The 12613-nt window shown below is 35.1% G+C and overlaps 2 protein-coding genes and 1 long non-coding RNA gene across 3 annotated transcripts; 1 reads left to right on the top strand and 2 right to left on the bottom strand.

Annotated features, from left to right (window-relative positions):
- Positions 1–76: 76 nt before the first annotated feature.
- Positions 77–1555, bottom strand: LOC115703895 (uncharacterized). Its single transcript, XM_061110624.1, has 2 exons — positions 529–1555; positions 77–451 (listed from the first exon to the last, which is right to left on the bottom strand). The coding sequence occupies exons 1-2, from the start codon at positions 994–996 to the stop codon at positions 77–79; spliced, it is 843 nt and encodes a 280-aa protein (XP_060966607.1). The 5' UTR covers positions 997–1555.
- A 950-nt stretch (positions 1556–2505) lies between these two features.
- Positions 2506–4181, bottom strand: LOC115711206 (uncharacterized). Its single transcript, XR_009685723.1, has 5 exons — positions 4011–4181; positions 3886–3930; positions 3721–3783; positions 3545–3621; positions 2506–2879 (listed from the first exon to the last, which is right to left on the bottom strand). It is a non-coding gene; the product is annotated as an uncharacterized LOC115711206 (long non-coding RNA).
- A 3265-nt stretch (positions 4182–7446) lies between these two features.
- On the top strand, positions 7447–11818 carry LOC133035000 (protein ALTERED XYLOGLUCAN 9-like). The gene is made up of 2 exons (XM_061110620.1): positions 7447–7828; positions 11621–11818. The coding sequence occupies exons 1-2, from the start codon at positions 7535–7537 to the stop codon at positions 11816–11818; spliced, it is 492 nt and encodes a 163-aa protein (XP_060966603.1). The 5' UTR covers positions 7447–7534.
- Positions 11819–12613: the final 795 nt, after the last annotated feature.

Raw genomic sequence — 12613 nt, 5'->3', positions numbered from 1 at the left:
TTGAAAGAGTCAAATAATCTTAGTAGTTCTTGACAAGTAGTGTCTAACTTTTTATCCCTCTCCTTCATTTCATCTCTTAAGATGCAGTTGCAGCATGTAGAGGATGAGGTTCCTCCCTGGTTGGATAATGGAATGGAAGTATCTTCTGTATGGCCATATGTCTTCCTGAACATAGGCGGGTGTAGAATAATCTGTCCCAAAATGAGAAAAATTTCAAGATCACTTTACAAAAAAAAAAGTAGCAATTAACAAAATTGTATTGGCCTATTCCTAATAACAAGTAACTTTGAAGAGTTGTAAACCAAAAATGTACCTTCCCATTCACAAATCCCCCACTCTTGGAGATGAACGAGGATATTCCTTTCACTCGGTCCTCATTCCAGTAAGCCATGGGAAGGCCGAGGCGAGGAGAAGTGTACAACTTCCTTTTTATATGGCTCCAATAATATATCTGCAAAAAAAATTATTTGCAATTAAAACTACAGTGAAAGGGATGCATAATTAATTAAAAGATGGTTTAATCCTTACTTGAAGGTAAATAGTACAACCCGGGAGATAATGAACCTTGCCCTTATCTTTCGAATTATTGAGTCGTTTTTGATGTGCTTTCAGATTCTCGTGTAAAAACTTAAAGATGAACGAAGCCCAGTTCAACTTCTTTATTCGCCCAACATCTAAGAGTGCATTTATGTACTCCTTTCTTACGTACGTTCCAGATGTGGGAACCAAGAAGGATCCCAATGCTACCAACATAAAACGTGCAACGAACAAAACATCAGCTTCTTCAGAGTTGGTTATAAGCTCCACCAAGTCAGTGCACTTAATGGATTTTTCAAGGTTGCACACTTCATTTCGAACTTTGTTGTCAATGTCAACATAATCTTCAAAGTTGATGTCCTCACCACCATCTTCGATTTTCATAATTTCCTTAAACGATTGAATAGTGAAAGGATAAATTACCCCATGTTGGACTAGTTCAAATTTTTCAAGATCCATATGGTTGTACAAGTACCATATGAGAGAACTACGCACTGACGGAATTTCAGGATTAAGGAGGGACCCGAAGCCTTTATCTGAAATAACTTTCTTTTGTGCTTCGTTCAAACCGATCACAATTTCTCTTAATCGTTCTGGACTGCATCTACATTGGACCCTACAACGATCTTCGTCATTGTCACTCTCTACTATTGGCTCCTTAATCTTTTCTTTTGCAGTGATCTTCCCTGCAATTATTGATGCTTTTTTTTTTCTAGTAGACGTTGCAGTGCACGTTCAAGTGAGTTGTTTATACTTTGTTCCTGCAATAATGTAAAAGATCAAATTATTTATACCTTTTACACATAGATCAAGTATATCTAGCAATACAATACAATAATAATAATTATGTGACAACACACATTTACGTATACATGTTAAATTTACCTCATTGGTAACTACTTTTTTCCCTTTGTCGGAGGCCTTTGTGCGCTTAGCAACTGACTTGTCATCTTCATCGACATTGCGCTTTCCCGATGACATCTACAACAAACATTTAAATCAATAAAACTAAATATCAACAAAGATTTCAAGCCCATCATTCTTATTGTTGTAGATCTGTATTGGTTTATTATTTTGTTTAAGAAAATATGTTGGATTATTTATTTCTATTTGGGAGGAACCCTTTTCTTTAATTTTTGGTTGAATTAAAACCATGTAGGAAGTGCAACTGCAAACCGTGACCAGATGATCACCGATTATATATACAAAGACTGCATACTATTAGCTTGGATACTCGCCGGTCAATCTGTAACTCCCATGGAGACCATTCCAAGAGTTGGATTTACAGGAAGCAACAATAGTAGTGATGGAAACAACTTGAGTCCCTTTTCTGAAAATGGTTCCAATGGAGTAAATGGTCTTACAGTTTCATCTATGGAAAATAGTTTCAACATACAAAATGGAGAAACCTCTGAGGAAAAAGACAGGGAATATGTAGATAACAAGACAATAGACCCTGATTTAAGTCTTAACAAAATGGCTGAGACTGATATTTGGAGTTACATCCAGAACCAGTCTCAAGATGATATGTACAATGTTAACTTAGCTAATGAATTGGCCTTAACTGGTATATACTAGCAGCAATGAAGTAAAAGTCTAGCAAAACAAAGGTTGAATTTCCTATCCCGTAATGTAGAGATGATATTATGTATGTACTGCTATATAAAGCATTACCTGCTTGTAAGATTGTAGATTTGTTACAAGTTTCCTGTAAGTAAATCTCATGGTAGGCTTTCGAGGCTCATGTACAACATAGGCCACAAAAAGAACATGTTTGAGATAATAATAGTTTTCCTTCGTAATGCAATATTGTATAAACAAGAATTATGTGTAGTCCAATTACATATTTGATGGTGTTTATCATAAAGAATATTAGTTTTCTTTCAACTGAAATTACAAGTCCCTCCAATTTCTATTAAAGATTTTCATATTGACATCTAAACCAAGAAAAGAATTACAGTAATGAAAAGAGCATCAATAAGTAATAGCTTAATTAAATAGTACACCACACACTATTTAAGTCACAAATACAAGATTTTTTTTTGGTACCAATATGAAAGGACAAATAACTTAATATTGCAAAGAATATTTCAGAAGTAGTTGTGCAGCCCCAGATTATACTTTATAACAAAGAGACACATTACTTGAGATGTTATTCAACAGCCAACCTAAAATGGCTGATCTAGTTTTCCCTCCAGAGGACAATTGATTATAGATGTTAATATGAAGATCTTAAAATGGTATAAGGAAAGCAAGCCCTAAATCAATAAAGGAAAATATTACCATGAACATGACGATTATTTGCAGTTGAGGAAAGATCATATTAGAATCATCTCAGTATACTGCAAGAGTGGAACATTTGATCAGTATATTTCAAGTATGAACATATGTAAATATCTCAAGGAAACACTGCCAACCTTCTATGCTATTATGATAAATCAGTGAATAAGTCAGGGTAAGGGATTAAGTCAAAGCTTCTACATGTTGAAACAAAACTATCGATGCCCAAAAAGAGCAAGAGAGTTAAGACACTGCACTAAATTTGTGACTAAAACCTGGAAAAGGTATTTTAAATTAAGTTTAATTTAACTGAAGTTCGTGCAATGCACTTTTATCACCTTAAAGAAATACTTAGCACCATTAAGTGGCATTGTTCTGCCTTGACCTCTATAATATTGTGTACCAGAATTCAATGCGCTCTGTTTCGTTACACTGTATTCTTCTGTTTTTCTGTTGTGCCAAAAGACATTTAAATCCCTTGTCTTACACTAGTAATATTAAGAGCTAGATTGAATATCTGACCCCTAAATTTCTGTTGAACTTAACTTACATGCAATAATTCTGAACAAATCCTTATACCACGATGCATAACATAGAAAATAAAATCAATGCCAGCAATAATAATATATATACATGCACTAACACCACTACATAAGCTCACACACACAACCATAATAAATATATATTAATGGAGAGGGAGAGAGAGAGAAGAAGAACATTGACTTACTTGTACAAGTAAGAAACGATTCCCAGAATTATACATAGGAGAATGATGTCAATACAGAAATTATGACTGGATCTCACCTGAAACACCACACAAGTTATTCAGTTGAATCATCCAGTCTAATCACATGTCAACAGGCATTAAATTTTGGTAGGGATTAAGTAACTATGATCACGTACCTGATTAAGAGTTTGCTTTAGCCTAACATTGATATTTTTAATATCAGATGTTGCCTTGTCTACCTATTAAAGCGGAAAATAAAAGGCACAGAAATTATTTCTCTTTGGGGAGATTACAGACAGAAATGAATATGTATGTGCATGACTAAACAAATCAACTTCTACCTTTGTATCTATTTCATCGACTAATGGCACTTGGTTGTCCAGTTCCTAATCACATTCAAACAAATCTTTTAGTCTCTAAATACTTCCAAATTGAAGAAACAAAATACTTGTGCACCATGACAAACCTCGCTCATATCATGGGCCAAATTTTTCAGTGTATCTAGTCCTTTTGATATAAAATCAAGCCCTTGATCTTGGGTCGGCGAGGAGGTTTGTCACAGAGGTGAAATCTTCTTCGCGAGCTTCTCCGGTGGCGATACCCTCTGTGATGTAGCAAAGGAGTTTAAGAATCCTAAAAACAACTAATAAGAACAAGAAAAATGATAATAAAAGCACTAAAAATACCTTGGTGATGATCTTCAAACAATAAAAGAGAACTGAAAAGTGATTTGTGGCCTGTTTGGAACCTTCAAACAATCAAACAATGAAACAATGAAGGAGTTTTTTTAGCTGAAACTAAGTTTTTGTTTGTGAAAGTAAAGATGTTTACAGCTGAAAAGGTTCCTTCACTTTACTAAATGGGCGCGAAAACCAAGATGTTTGCAACTGGTTACAACCGGTTGTACTTCCCATTTTCAAGTCAAATACCCCTTTATTTATCAAATATAATATTATATAGAAATGATATATGAAGTGTGTAATATCAGCCTTTAGATCAAAATCAATACAATCTAATGGCTATTAAAGGTGTGCAACACTAGTCACTCAAAAAGCCCATGTGTGACAACAGACACCCCCTATATATATATACTTTATTACTAGTTTATTAAGTATTATTTACCTATCACACAATTCAAGTTTTGATGATATATTATTATTTCATAATAAAGTGAAGAATTTTTTGTAAATTATAAACCCTGACATTTAAATGATAAGGAATCTTGTTCATTACTTATCAAAATTAATTAACATATAAAAAATTTTATTATCTATTTGCCTCAATGGAGGCACTGTTAGTAAAATTGTTCTTGAGTGTGGCATCAGACAGGAGACCCCTTTCCCCTTATCTTTTTATCTAGGTTGTGGAAATTTTTTTATGCATCCTGGAGGACGTTCTTGATAAGGGAACCATTAAAGGTATCAAGTTGAGTAAGATCGAGCCTTGTCTTTCTCGTCTCTTCTTTACAGATGACCTAATCCTTGTGGGGAGAGCAAATTTAGCGAAAGTTAGAGGTCTTTGGCAGTGTCTGGAGAAATTATGTGCCTGGTTCGACCAACAGATTAATAAACTTAAAACCTCTATTTTCTTTAGCAGCAATACTAGTGAGGGTATGAAAAGAGGCATTAAACAAGAACTTGGGATCAATAGTGTCACTGGGAGCATTAATTACTTGGGGCTCCCTTTGTTAGGTCTCGCAGAAAGGATGTAGATTCAACTTTATTTTGGATAATTTAGTGTCAAAATTCCATGGGTGGAAGTTAAAAATGTTGTCTAAGGCTAGTCGGGCTACTTTAATCAAATAAGTTGGACTTTTCTTACTAGTTTATACCATGCAAACTACGAAGCTATCCGAGAAACTCGCATCCAAAATTGATGGTATGGCTAGAGATTATTGGTGGGGTTGTGAACAAGGCAACCAGGGTATATATTTAAAGGCATGGGATCATCTGCATCTTCTCAAATCCCATAGTGGGCTTAGCTTTTGGAAGTTTATGGAAATGAACCAGACATTATTGGCTAAATGGGGGTTGGTCCCTCCTTAATGAGAATCAATCATTGTGTTGTAAGGTCTAAAGTGCAAAGTACTTGAGAGGCAGTTCCTTCTTGAATTGCTCCTTTAAAAACTCAAATTCTTGTTTCTGGAAGAACGTGGTGAAATTTAAAGAAATCCTTAAGAAGGGTGCTTGCAAGCTGATTTCTGATGGGAAAGAGACAAACATCTGGGTTGATCCTTAGGTAATTCATGGCAAAGATTTCTACTCTTATAACTTCTCAACCTGTGGGGTTGGAGAGGGTTGCAGACCTTCTCTTGGACAATGGGGATTGGGATATCCCTATGCTTCATTCTCTTTTCGACCAAGATACAATTCGTAACATTTTAAAAGGAGATAAACCCTATGGTCAGGGTAGGGATAGATGGGTCTGGACTAAAGAGTCGAATGGATTATTCTCAATTAAGTTTGACTACTTGTTCAAGCTTTAGATCGTGCTCCTTTGTAATCTGTTTCCCCCACCTTATGGAATAGACTTTGGAACTATAAAGTGTTGGAGCGACACAAGATTCTTTTGTGAAGTATTCTTTCTAATGCTCTTCCTGTCCATGCTCTCCTAGCGAACAGAATTCTCATTAAAGAGGTCTCTTGCCCTCTTTGTGGGGAGGGTGAGGAAATAATGGAACACCTTTTTCTTTATTGTAACTTGTGTTCCACTTGTGGCGATCCTCCCCTTGGGGGGTTATGCCATTTATGGACTCCAATGCGCGAATTTGAGATTGGGTCAAATTTCTTGGCAGTCTGAAGTCGAGAGGGGTTGAAGTAGAAAAATTATTTCTTTATGCTTCGGTTGTGGTGGATATGAATAGGAAGGCCCATAATGATAAGGTACACAACAATACTCTGAGTAACATTAAGCATTATATTGACTCTATCACTTTTTGTTACGCAGATTATGGGTCTTGTTTGTTCTCCTCGCTAAAAGCTGCTATAACTCATGGTTGGTCCCCTCCTCCGGAAGACTGGATCAAAATCAATTGTGATATGAAAGTTGGTTGCAAATCCATGTACGGAGTGACTTTAAGGATGACATGGGTTCTATTTTGTGGGTGGCAACTAACAAGCTAAACTTCTCTGATTCCCTTATTGGAGAAGTTGTGGCTTGTCAGTTAGCCATGGAGAAGGTCGTGCTTTTGAAACACCCTTTTGTGTTAATTGAGAGTGACTCGGGGACAGTTATCAAGGCGCTAAATGGAACATGTTCCAATTAGAGTATTGGTAACTATGTGCACCATTGTAATAAGCTCTCTAGATTATTTTTAAGTTGTAATTTTAGTTCATTCCCAAAGTTTGTAACTTTACAGCCCATAATGTGGCTAAGTGGGCTTTCACCAAAAATGTAACTGACACGATTGACCTATCAATTATTCCAGAGAACATATTTTGTAACGACCATAAGGTCTAATTTTATTTTGGGATATTGGCGGCTAAACCACCTTAACTTTACGGTTTGTAACAGCTAACCACAAAAATTGAAATTTTGGCGGCTAAACAACCTAAACCCTCGTTCCGTTTTGCTTTGCACACCTCCGTCCAAAAATCACAGTTAAGTGCCACAGTGGACTGTCCACGTGTACACACTTGTACACATGACAAGTTTTTAGTAGTCCAAGTAATATTAATTTTTAAAAAATAATTATAAATATTAAAAAAAAATAAAAAAATCTGAAAAAAAAAATATATATATATTTTTACTCTTTTTTTTTTCTTTTTCTTCTTCTTTCTTCTTCTTCTTTTAAAATATTACCAAAAATTTTCCAAAAAAAAAATAATAAGTGAAAAACACAATCTAAATCTAGAGTGAACTTTATTTTATTTTTTTGCAAAAAATAAAAAATAAGAAAATCAAAGGAAAAGATTGTTGGGTGGAAGGAAGAAGAGATCCTGATTGATTTCATCTCTTTGATACATTCATTCACTTCCCATTTCACCAAAAATGTTGGGAGCTTTGCAATTGGATATCATGACTGCCTTCGTGGTAGTTCTGGTTCCCATGGGCATGGTCAGATGGCATCTCAGCCGTAACAAGATGCTCTTCTTCAGTGGAGCCCTCTTCATAACTCTCGCCATTGGTGTTCACCTTACTCCTTACTTCCCTTCCGTCACCGACTTCGTCTCCTCCGTCTCTTCCGTCGTCATCTTCGACACCCGACACTCATGTCTCTCTCTTCTCCACGACGTCCTTTGGAATATCACCCACACTCATCCCAACACTTCCCAATACCAAAATGTTGGGTTTTATGCCCTAAATAAAACTCCATTTCAATGTAATCTATTTTATTCAACATCAATAAAGAAACAGAAGTATTTTTCATTCATTTGTGTATGCTTTGGTTCACCTTATCAATTGCTTGTCTATTTGATTCATAAATTCATTTGAAACCCTTTTCACATACTTGATCCTGTTTATTGTGCCGTCAACACATTGCAAAGTAAACATGACTATGTGAATAAAGTTTCCTAGATTTATCAGACACAGGGTTTTACTGATATGATAATCTCTAACAAGAGTTTACTTGCATTTGGAGAAATGCTATGTTCTTTCCAGAACATTGGTTAAAGTAAAGCTCAGGTTGGATGCATGGAGTATGCATCGGAAGGGACCAATATTGAACTTTGACTTAGATTTATTAAACTTACCGTAAAATCTATTCAAGTCAATATCGCCTAGTTGATCCTAGATCAAATGATCTTAATCCTGTTATGATTAGGCTCAATCTCAGGAGGCTATTCGTGTTCTTTGATTTGTTAGTTAAGCCTACTTTTAGGTCAGGGTGATACGTACATTTTGGGAACACGGTAGTGCAATTGAGTGGGAGCGCTAACATAAACATGGAATCTATAGCTTCTATCTGGCAATTAGTAAGCAAAGGATGATCTCCTTCGAGCTTGACCAAACGAAAATAAATGGTGGAGTACTCATTTCACATAAGCTGAAATATCATTTATACGGGGTCAAGTGTTTTAAGGATAAAATACATAGTAGGTTGTAAAGGTAATCTAATCCATTTACAGTGTAGATCATTCATATAGAGGATCATTGATCAAATTAGGATTATAACAATGGATAACTAATGATGTGTCTATATAGTGGAACATATAGAGCATTCTATATACTGAGAGTGCAATTCTAAGTTCTATGCGTGGATTCAACGAAGAATTAATAAGTTAGTGAATTTAAGTAATAAATTCTTGATCTACTTATTGGAAGCTCGGTTATATAGACCCATGGTCCCCCTACTAGTTGAGATAATATTGCTTGTAAGACTCATATAATTGGTTTTGATTAATCAATTATAATTCTCAAATTAGACTATGTCTATTTGTGAATTTTTCACTAAGTAAGGGCGAAATTGTAAAGAAAGAGTTTTAGGGGCATATTTGTTAATTATGATACTTTGTATGGTTCAATTAATAAATATGATAAATGACAATATTATTTAATAATTATTTATAGTTATTAAATAGTTAGAATTGACAGTTAAATGGTTGAATTAGAAAATTGGCATTTTTGAGAAAATCAGATGCAAAAGTGATAAAACTTCAAAATTGCAAAAAGTGAGGCCCAAATCCATACTGCCATGGCCGGCCACTTTTATAGGAATTATCCTATGATATTTTTATTATTTTAATGCCAAATAATTTAAACCTAACCCTAGTGGATGTTGGGTTTTATGACCTAAATAAAACTCATTTCAATATAATCAGATTTACTTATTAATATAGATCAGAAATAACATTTAATGTTGCATGGTTCACATGACTTATTTCATGATTATATGTACATAATGTATAAATTCATCTGAAACCCTTTTCACATATTTGATCCTGTTTATTGTGCCGTCAACACATTGGAAAGTAAACATGACTATGTGAATAAAGTTTCCTAGATTTATCACACATAGGGTTTTACTGATATGATAATTTACAACAGAGTTTACTTGCATTTGGAGAAGTGTTATGTTCTTTCCAGAACATTGGTTAAAGTAAAGCTCAGGTTGGATGCATGGAGTATGCATCGGAAGGGACCGATATTGAACTTTGACTTAGATTTATTAAACTTACCGAAATATCTATTCAAGTCAATATCGCCTAGTTGATCCTAGATCAAATGTTCTTAATCCTGTTATGATTAGGCTCAATCTTGAAAGGCTATTCGTGTTCTTTGATTTGTTAGTTAAGCCTACTTTTAGGTCAGGGTGATACGTACATTTTGGGAACACGGTAGTGCAATTGAGTGGGAGCGCTATCATAAACATGGAATATATAGCTTCTATCTGGCGAATAGTAAGCAAAGGATGATTTCCTTCGAGCTTGACCAAACGAACATAAATGGTTGAGTACTCATTTCACATAAGCTGAAATATCATTTATACGGGGTCAAGTGTTTTAAGGATAAAATACATTGTAGGGTGTAACGGTAATCTAATCCCTTTACAGTGTAGATCATTCATATAGAGGATCATTGATCACATTAGGATTATAACAATGGATAACTAATGATGTGTCTATATGGTGGAACATATAGAGCATTCTATATAACTGAGAGTGCAATTCTAAGTTCTATGCGTGGATTCAACGAAGAATTAATAAGTTAGTGAATTTTAGTGCTAAATTCTTGATCTACTTATTGGAAGCTCGGTTATATAGACCCATGGTCCCCGCACTAGTTGAGATAATATTGCTTGTAAGACTCATGTAATTGGTTTTGATTAATCAATTATAATTCTCAAATTAGACTATGTCTATTTGTGAATTTTTTCACTAAGTAAGGGCGAAATTGTAAAGAAAGAGTTTTAGGGGCATATTTGTTAATTATGATACTTTGTATGGTTCAATTAATAAATATGATAAATGACAATATTATTTAATAATTATTTATAGTTATTAAATAGTTAGAATTGGCATTTAAATGGTTGAATTAGAAAATTGGCGTTTTTGAGAAAATCAGATGCAGAAAAGATAAAACTGCAAAATTGCAAAAAGTGAGGCCCAAATCCACTATGTAGGGCCGGCCACTTTTGTAGGGTTTTTCCCTCTGATATTTTCATTATTTTAATGCCAAATAATTCAAACCTAACCCTAGTGGAATGCTATAAATAGATAGTGAAGGCTTCAGGAACATTACACACTTTTTTCTGACACTTTCTGAATCAGAAAAACCTGAGCCTTCTCTCTCCCTATCTTTGGCCGAACCCACTCTCTCTCTCTTCCTCTTGAATTTCGAAATCCTTAGTGTATGAGTAGTGCCCACACACAGCAAGTGATACCTCAATCATAGTGAGGAAGATCGTGAAGAAAGACTTTCAGCAAGAAGGAGTTTCAGCATCAAAGATTCAAAGAAAGAGATCCAGGTTCAGATATTGATAATGCTCTGCTACAGAAAGGAATCAAGGGCTAGATATCTGAACGGAAGGAGTCATTATATTCCGCTGCACCCAATGTAAGGTTTCTTTAACTTTATATGTGTTTATTTCATCGTTTTAGAAAGTTCATATTTAGGGTGTTAATAAACATACTTGTGAGTAGATCTAAGATCCTGGTAAAATAATTTCCAACAACATGCTATAAATAGATAGTGAAGGCTTCAGGAAATTACACTTTTCATTCAGAAAAACCTGAGCCTCTCTCTCTCTACCTTGGCCAACCACTCTCTCTCTCTCTTCTTCCTTAAGATTTCGAAACACCTAGTGATTGGAGTAGTGCCCACACACAGCAAGTGATACCTCAATCATAGTGAGGAAGATCGTGAAGAAAGACTTTCAGCAAGAAGGAGTTTCAGCACTAAAGAATCAGAGAAAGAGATCCAGGTTCAGATCTTGATAATACTCTGCGACAGAAAGGATACAAGGGTTAGAGATCTGAACGGAAGGAGTCATATTATTCCGCTGCTCCCAATGTAAGGTTTACTAAACTTTATATGTGTTTATTTCATCATTTTAGAAAGTTCATATTTAGGGTGTTAATCAACATACTTGTGAGTAGATCTAAGATCCTGGTAAAATAATTTCCAACACAAAAGTCCTGGGCTTGGTCCTCCCACGATGACGTTTCGGCCTGTGACTTTCAGAAACTCACTCGATCTGATGCTTCAGATCTCCTAAACGAGTCGTGGGTCGCCGTCACCGGTGACTCACAGTCACGATTCGTCACCCTATCGCTTCTGGGTTTGGTATTGAAACCCCAAGCTGTTGAGTCCGTGAAAAACACAATCTTCTAGGGAATTTTAAAAAGGAAAAAGAAGAAGAAAGACGAAAGAAGAAGAAAAAGAAAAAAAAAAGTAAAAAAATTAATTTTTTTTTTCTGATTTTTTTTAATTTTTTATAATATTTATAATTATTTTTTAAAAAATTAATATCACGTGGACTACTAAAAACTTGCTACGTGTACAAGTGTGTACACGTGGACAGTCCACCGGGAACTATAATTTAGCCGCCAAAATTTCGGTTTTTGTGGTTAAGTGTTACAAACCGTAAAATTTAGGTGGTTTAGCCGCCAATATTCCTTTTATTTTTATCTATAAACATTTTCTTAAAAAAAATAACATTGTAAGATCATAATTATAGCATTTTTAAAAGGTGTTATACCATTAGAGTTTTTTTAAAAAATAAAAGTGACAAAAATAATATAGAAGACAGATAAAATATAATATTATATATTTGAATGATGTATAAATATGGGAAATTTGAAAAACTATACTTTAAAAACCCTAATATTTTATTCTTAAACCAATACATTTCAAACTAAAAAATATATGACACTTTTATCAAAAACCCAAAAATAACCCACATAACTCAACCCCATTTTTTCCCAACCCGCACATGCATCGGACCCCCCAATCGGGCCCCATCGGACCCGTCGGACCTCCAGCTTGCAAGCATCGGACGGTCGGACCTGTCAGACCCCCCCATCGGACCTATCGGCCCCGTCGGACCCCCCAATCGGTCCCCATCGGACCCGTCGGCCCCAACCCAATTTTTTTTCCCAACTCGCAAGTCGGTTCGGTCGAGATGGT

Source organism: Cannabis sativa, chromosome 1, assembly GCF_029168945.1.
Source record: "Cannabis sativa cultivar Pink pepper isolate KNU-18-1 chromosome 1, ASM2916894v1, whole genome shotgun sequence".
In the NCBI taxonomy this organism is placed as follows: domain Eukaryota; kingdom Viridiplantae; phylum Streptophyta; class Magnoliopsida; order Rosales; family Cannabaceae; genus Cannabis; species Cannabis sativa.
The sequence above is the reverse complement of the archived record's forward strand: the minus strand, read 5'-3'. Positions and strand labels throughout refer to the sequence as shown.

Bases quoted from the DNA above. Each gene is read 5' to 3' on its own strand.
- LOC133035000 (XM_061110620.1), top strand. From the start codon at position 7,535: ATGTTGGGAGCTTTGCAATTGGATATCATGACTGCCTTCGTGGTAGTT. The intron at 7,829-11,620 runs GTTGGGTTTTAT...CCAACACAAAAG, and splicing joins ACACTTCCCAATACCAAAAT to TCCTGGGCTTGGTCCTCCCA.
- LOC115703895 (XM_061110624.1), bottom strand. From the start codon at position 996: ATGGATCTTGAAAAATTTGAACTAGTCCAACATGGGGTAATTTATCCT. The intron at 452-528 runs GTAAGGATTAAA...TTTTTTTTGCAG, and splicing joins GTTGTACTATTTACCTTCAA to ATATATTATTGGAGCCATAT.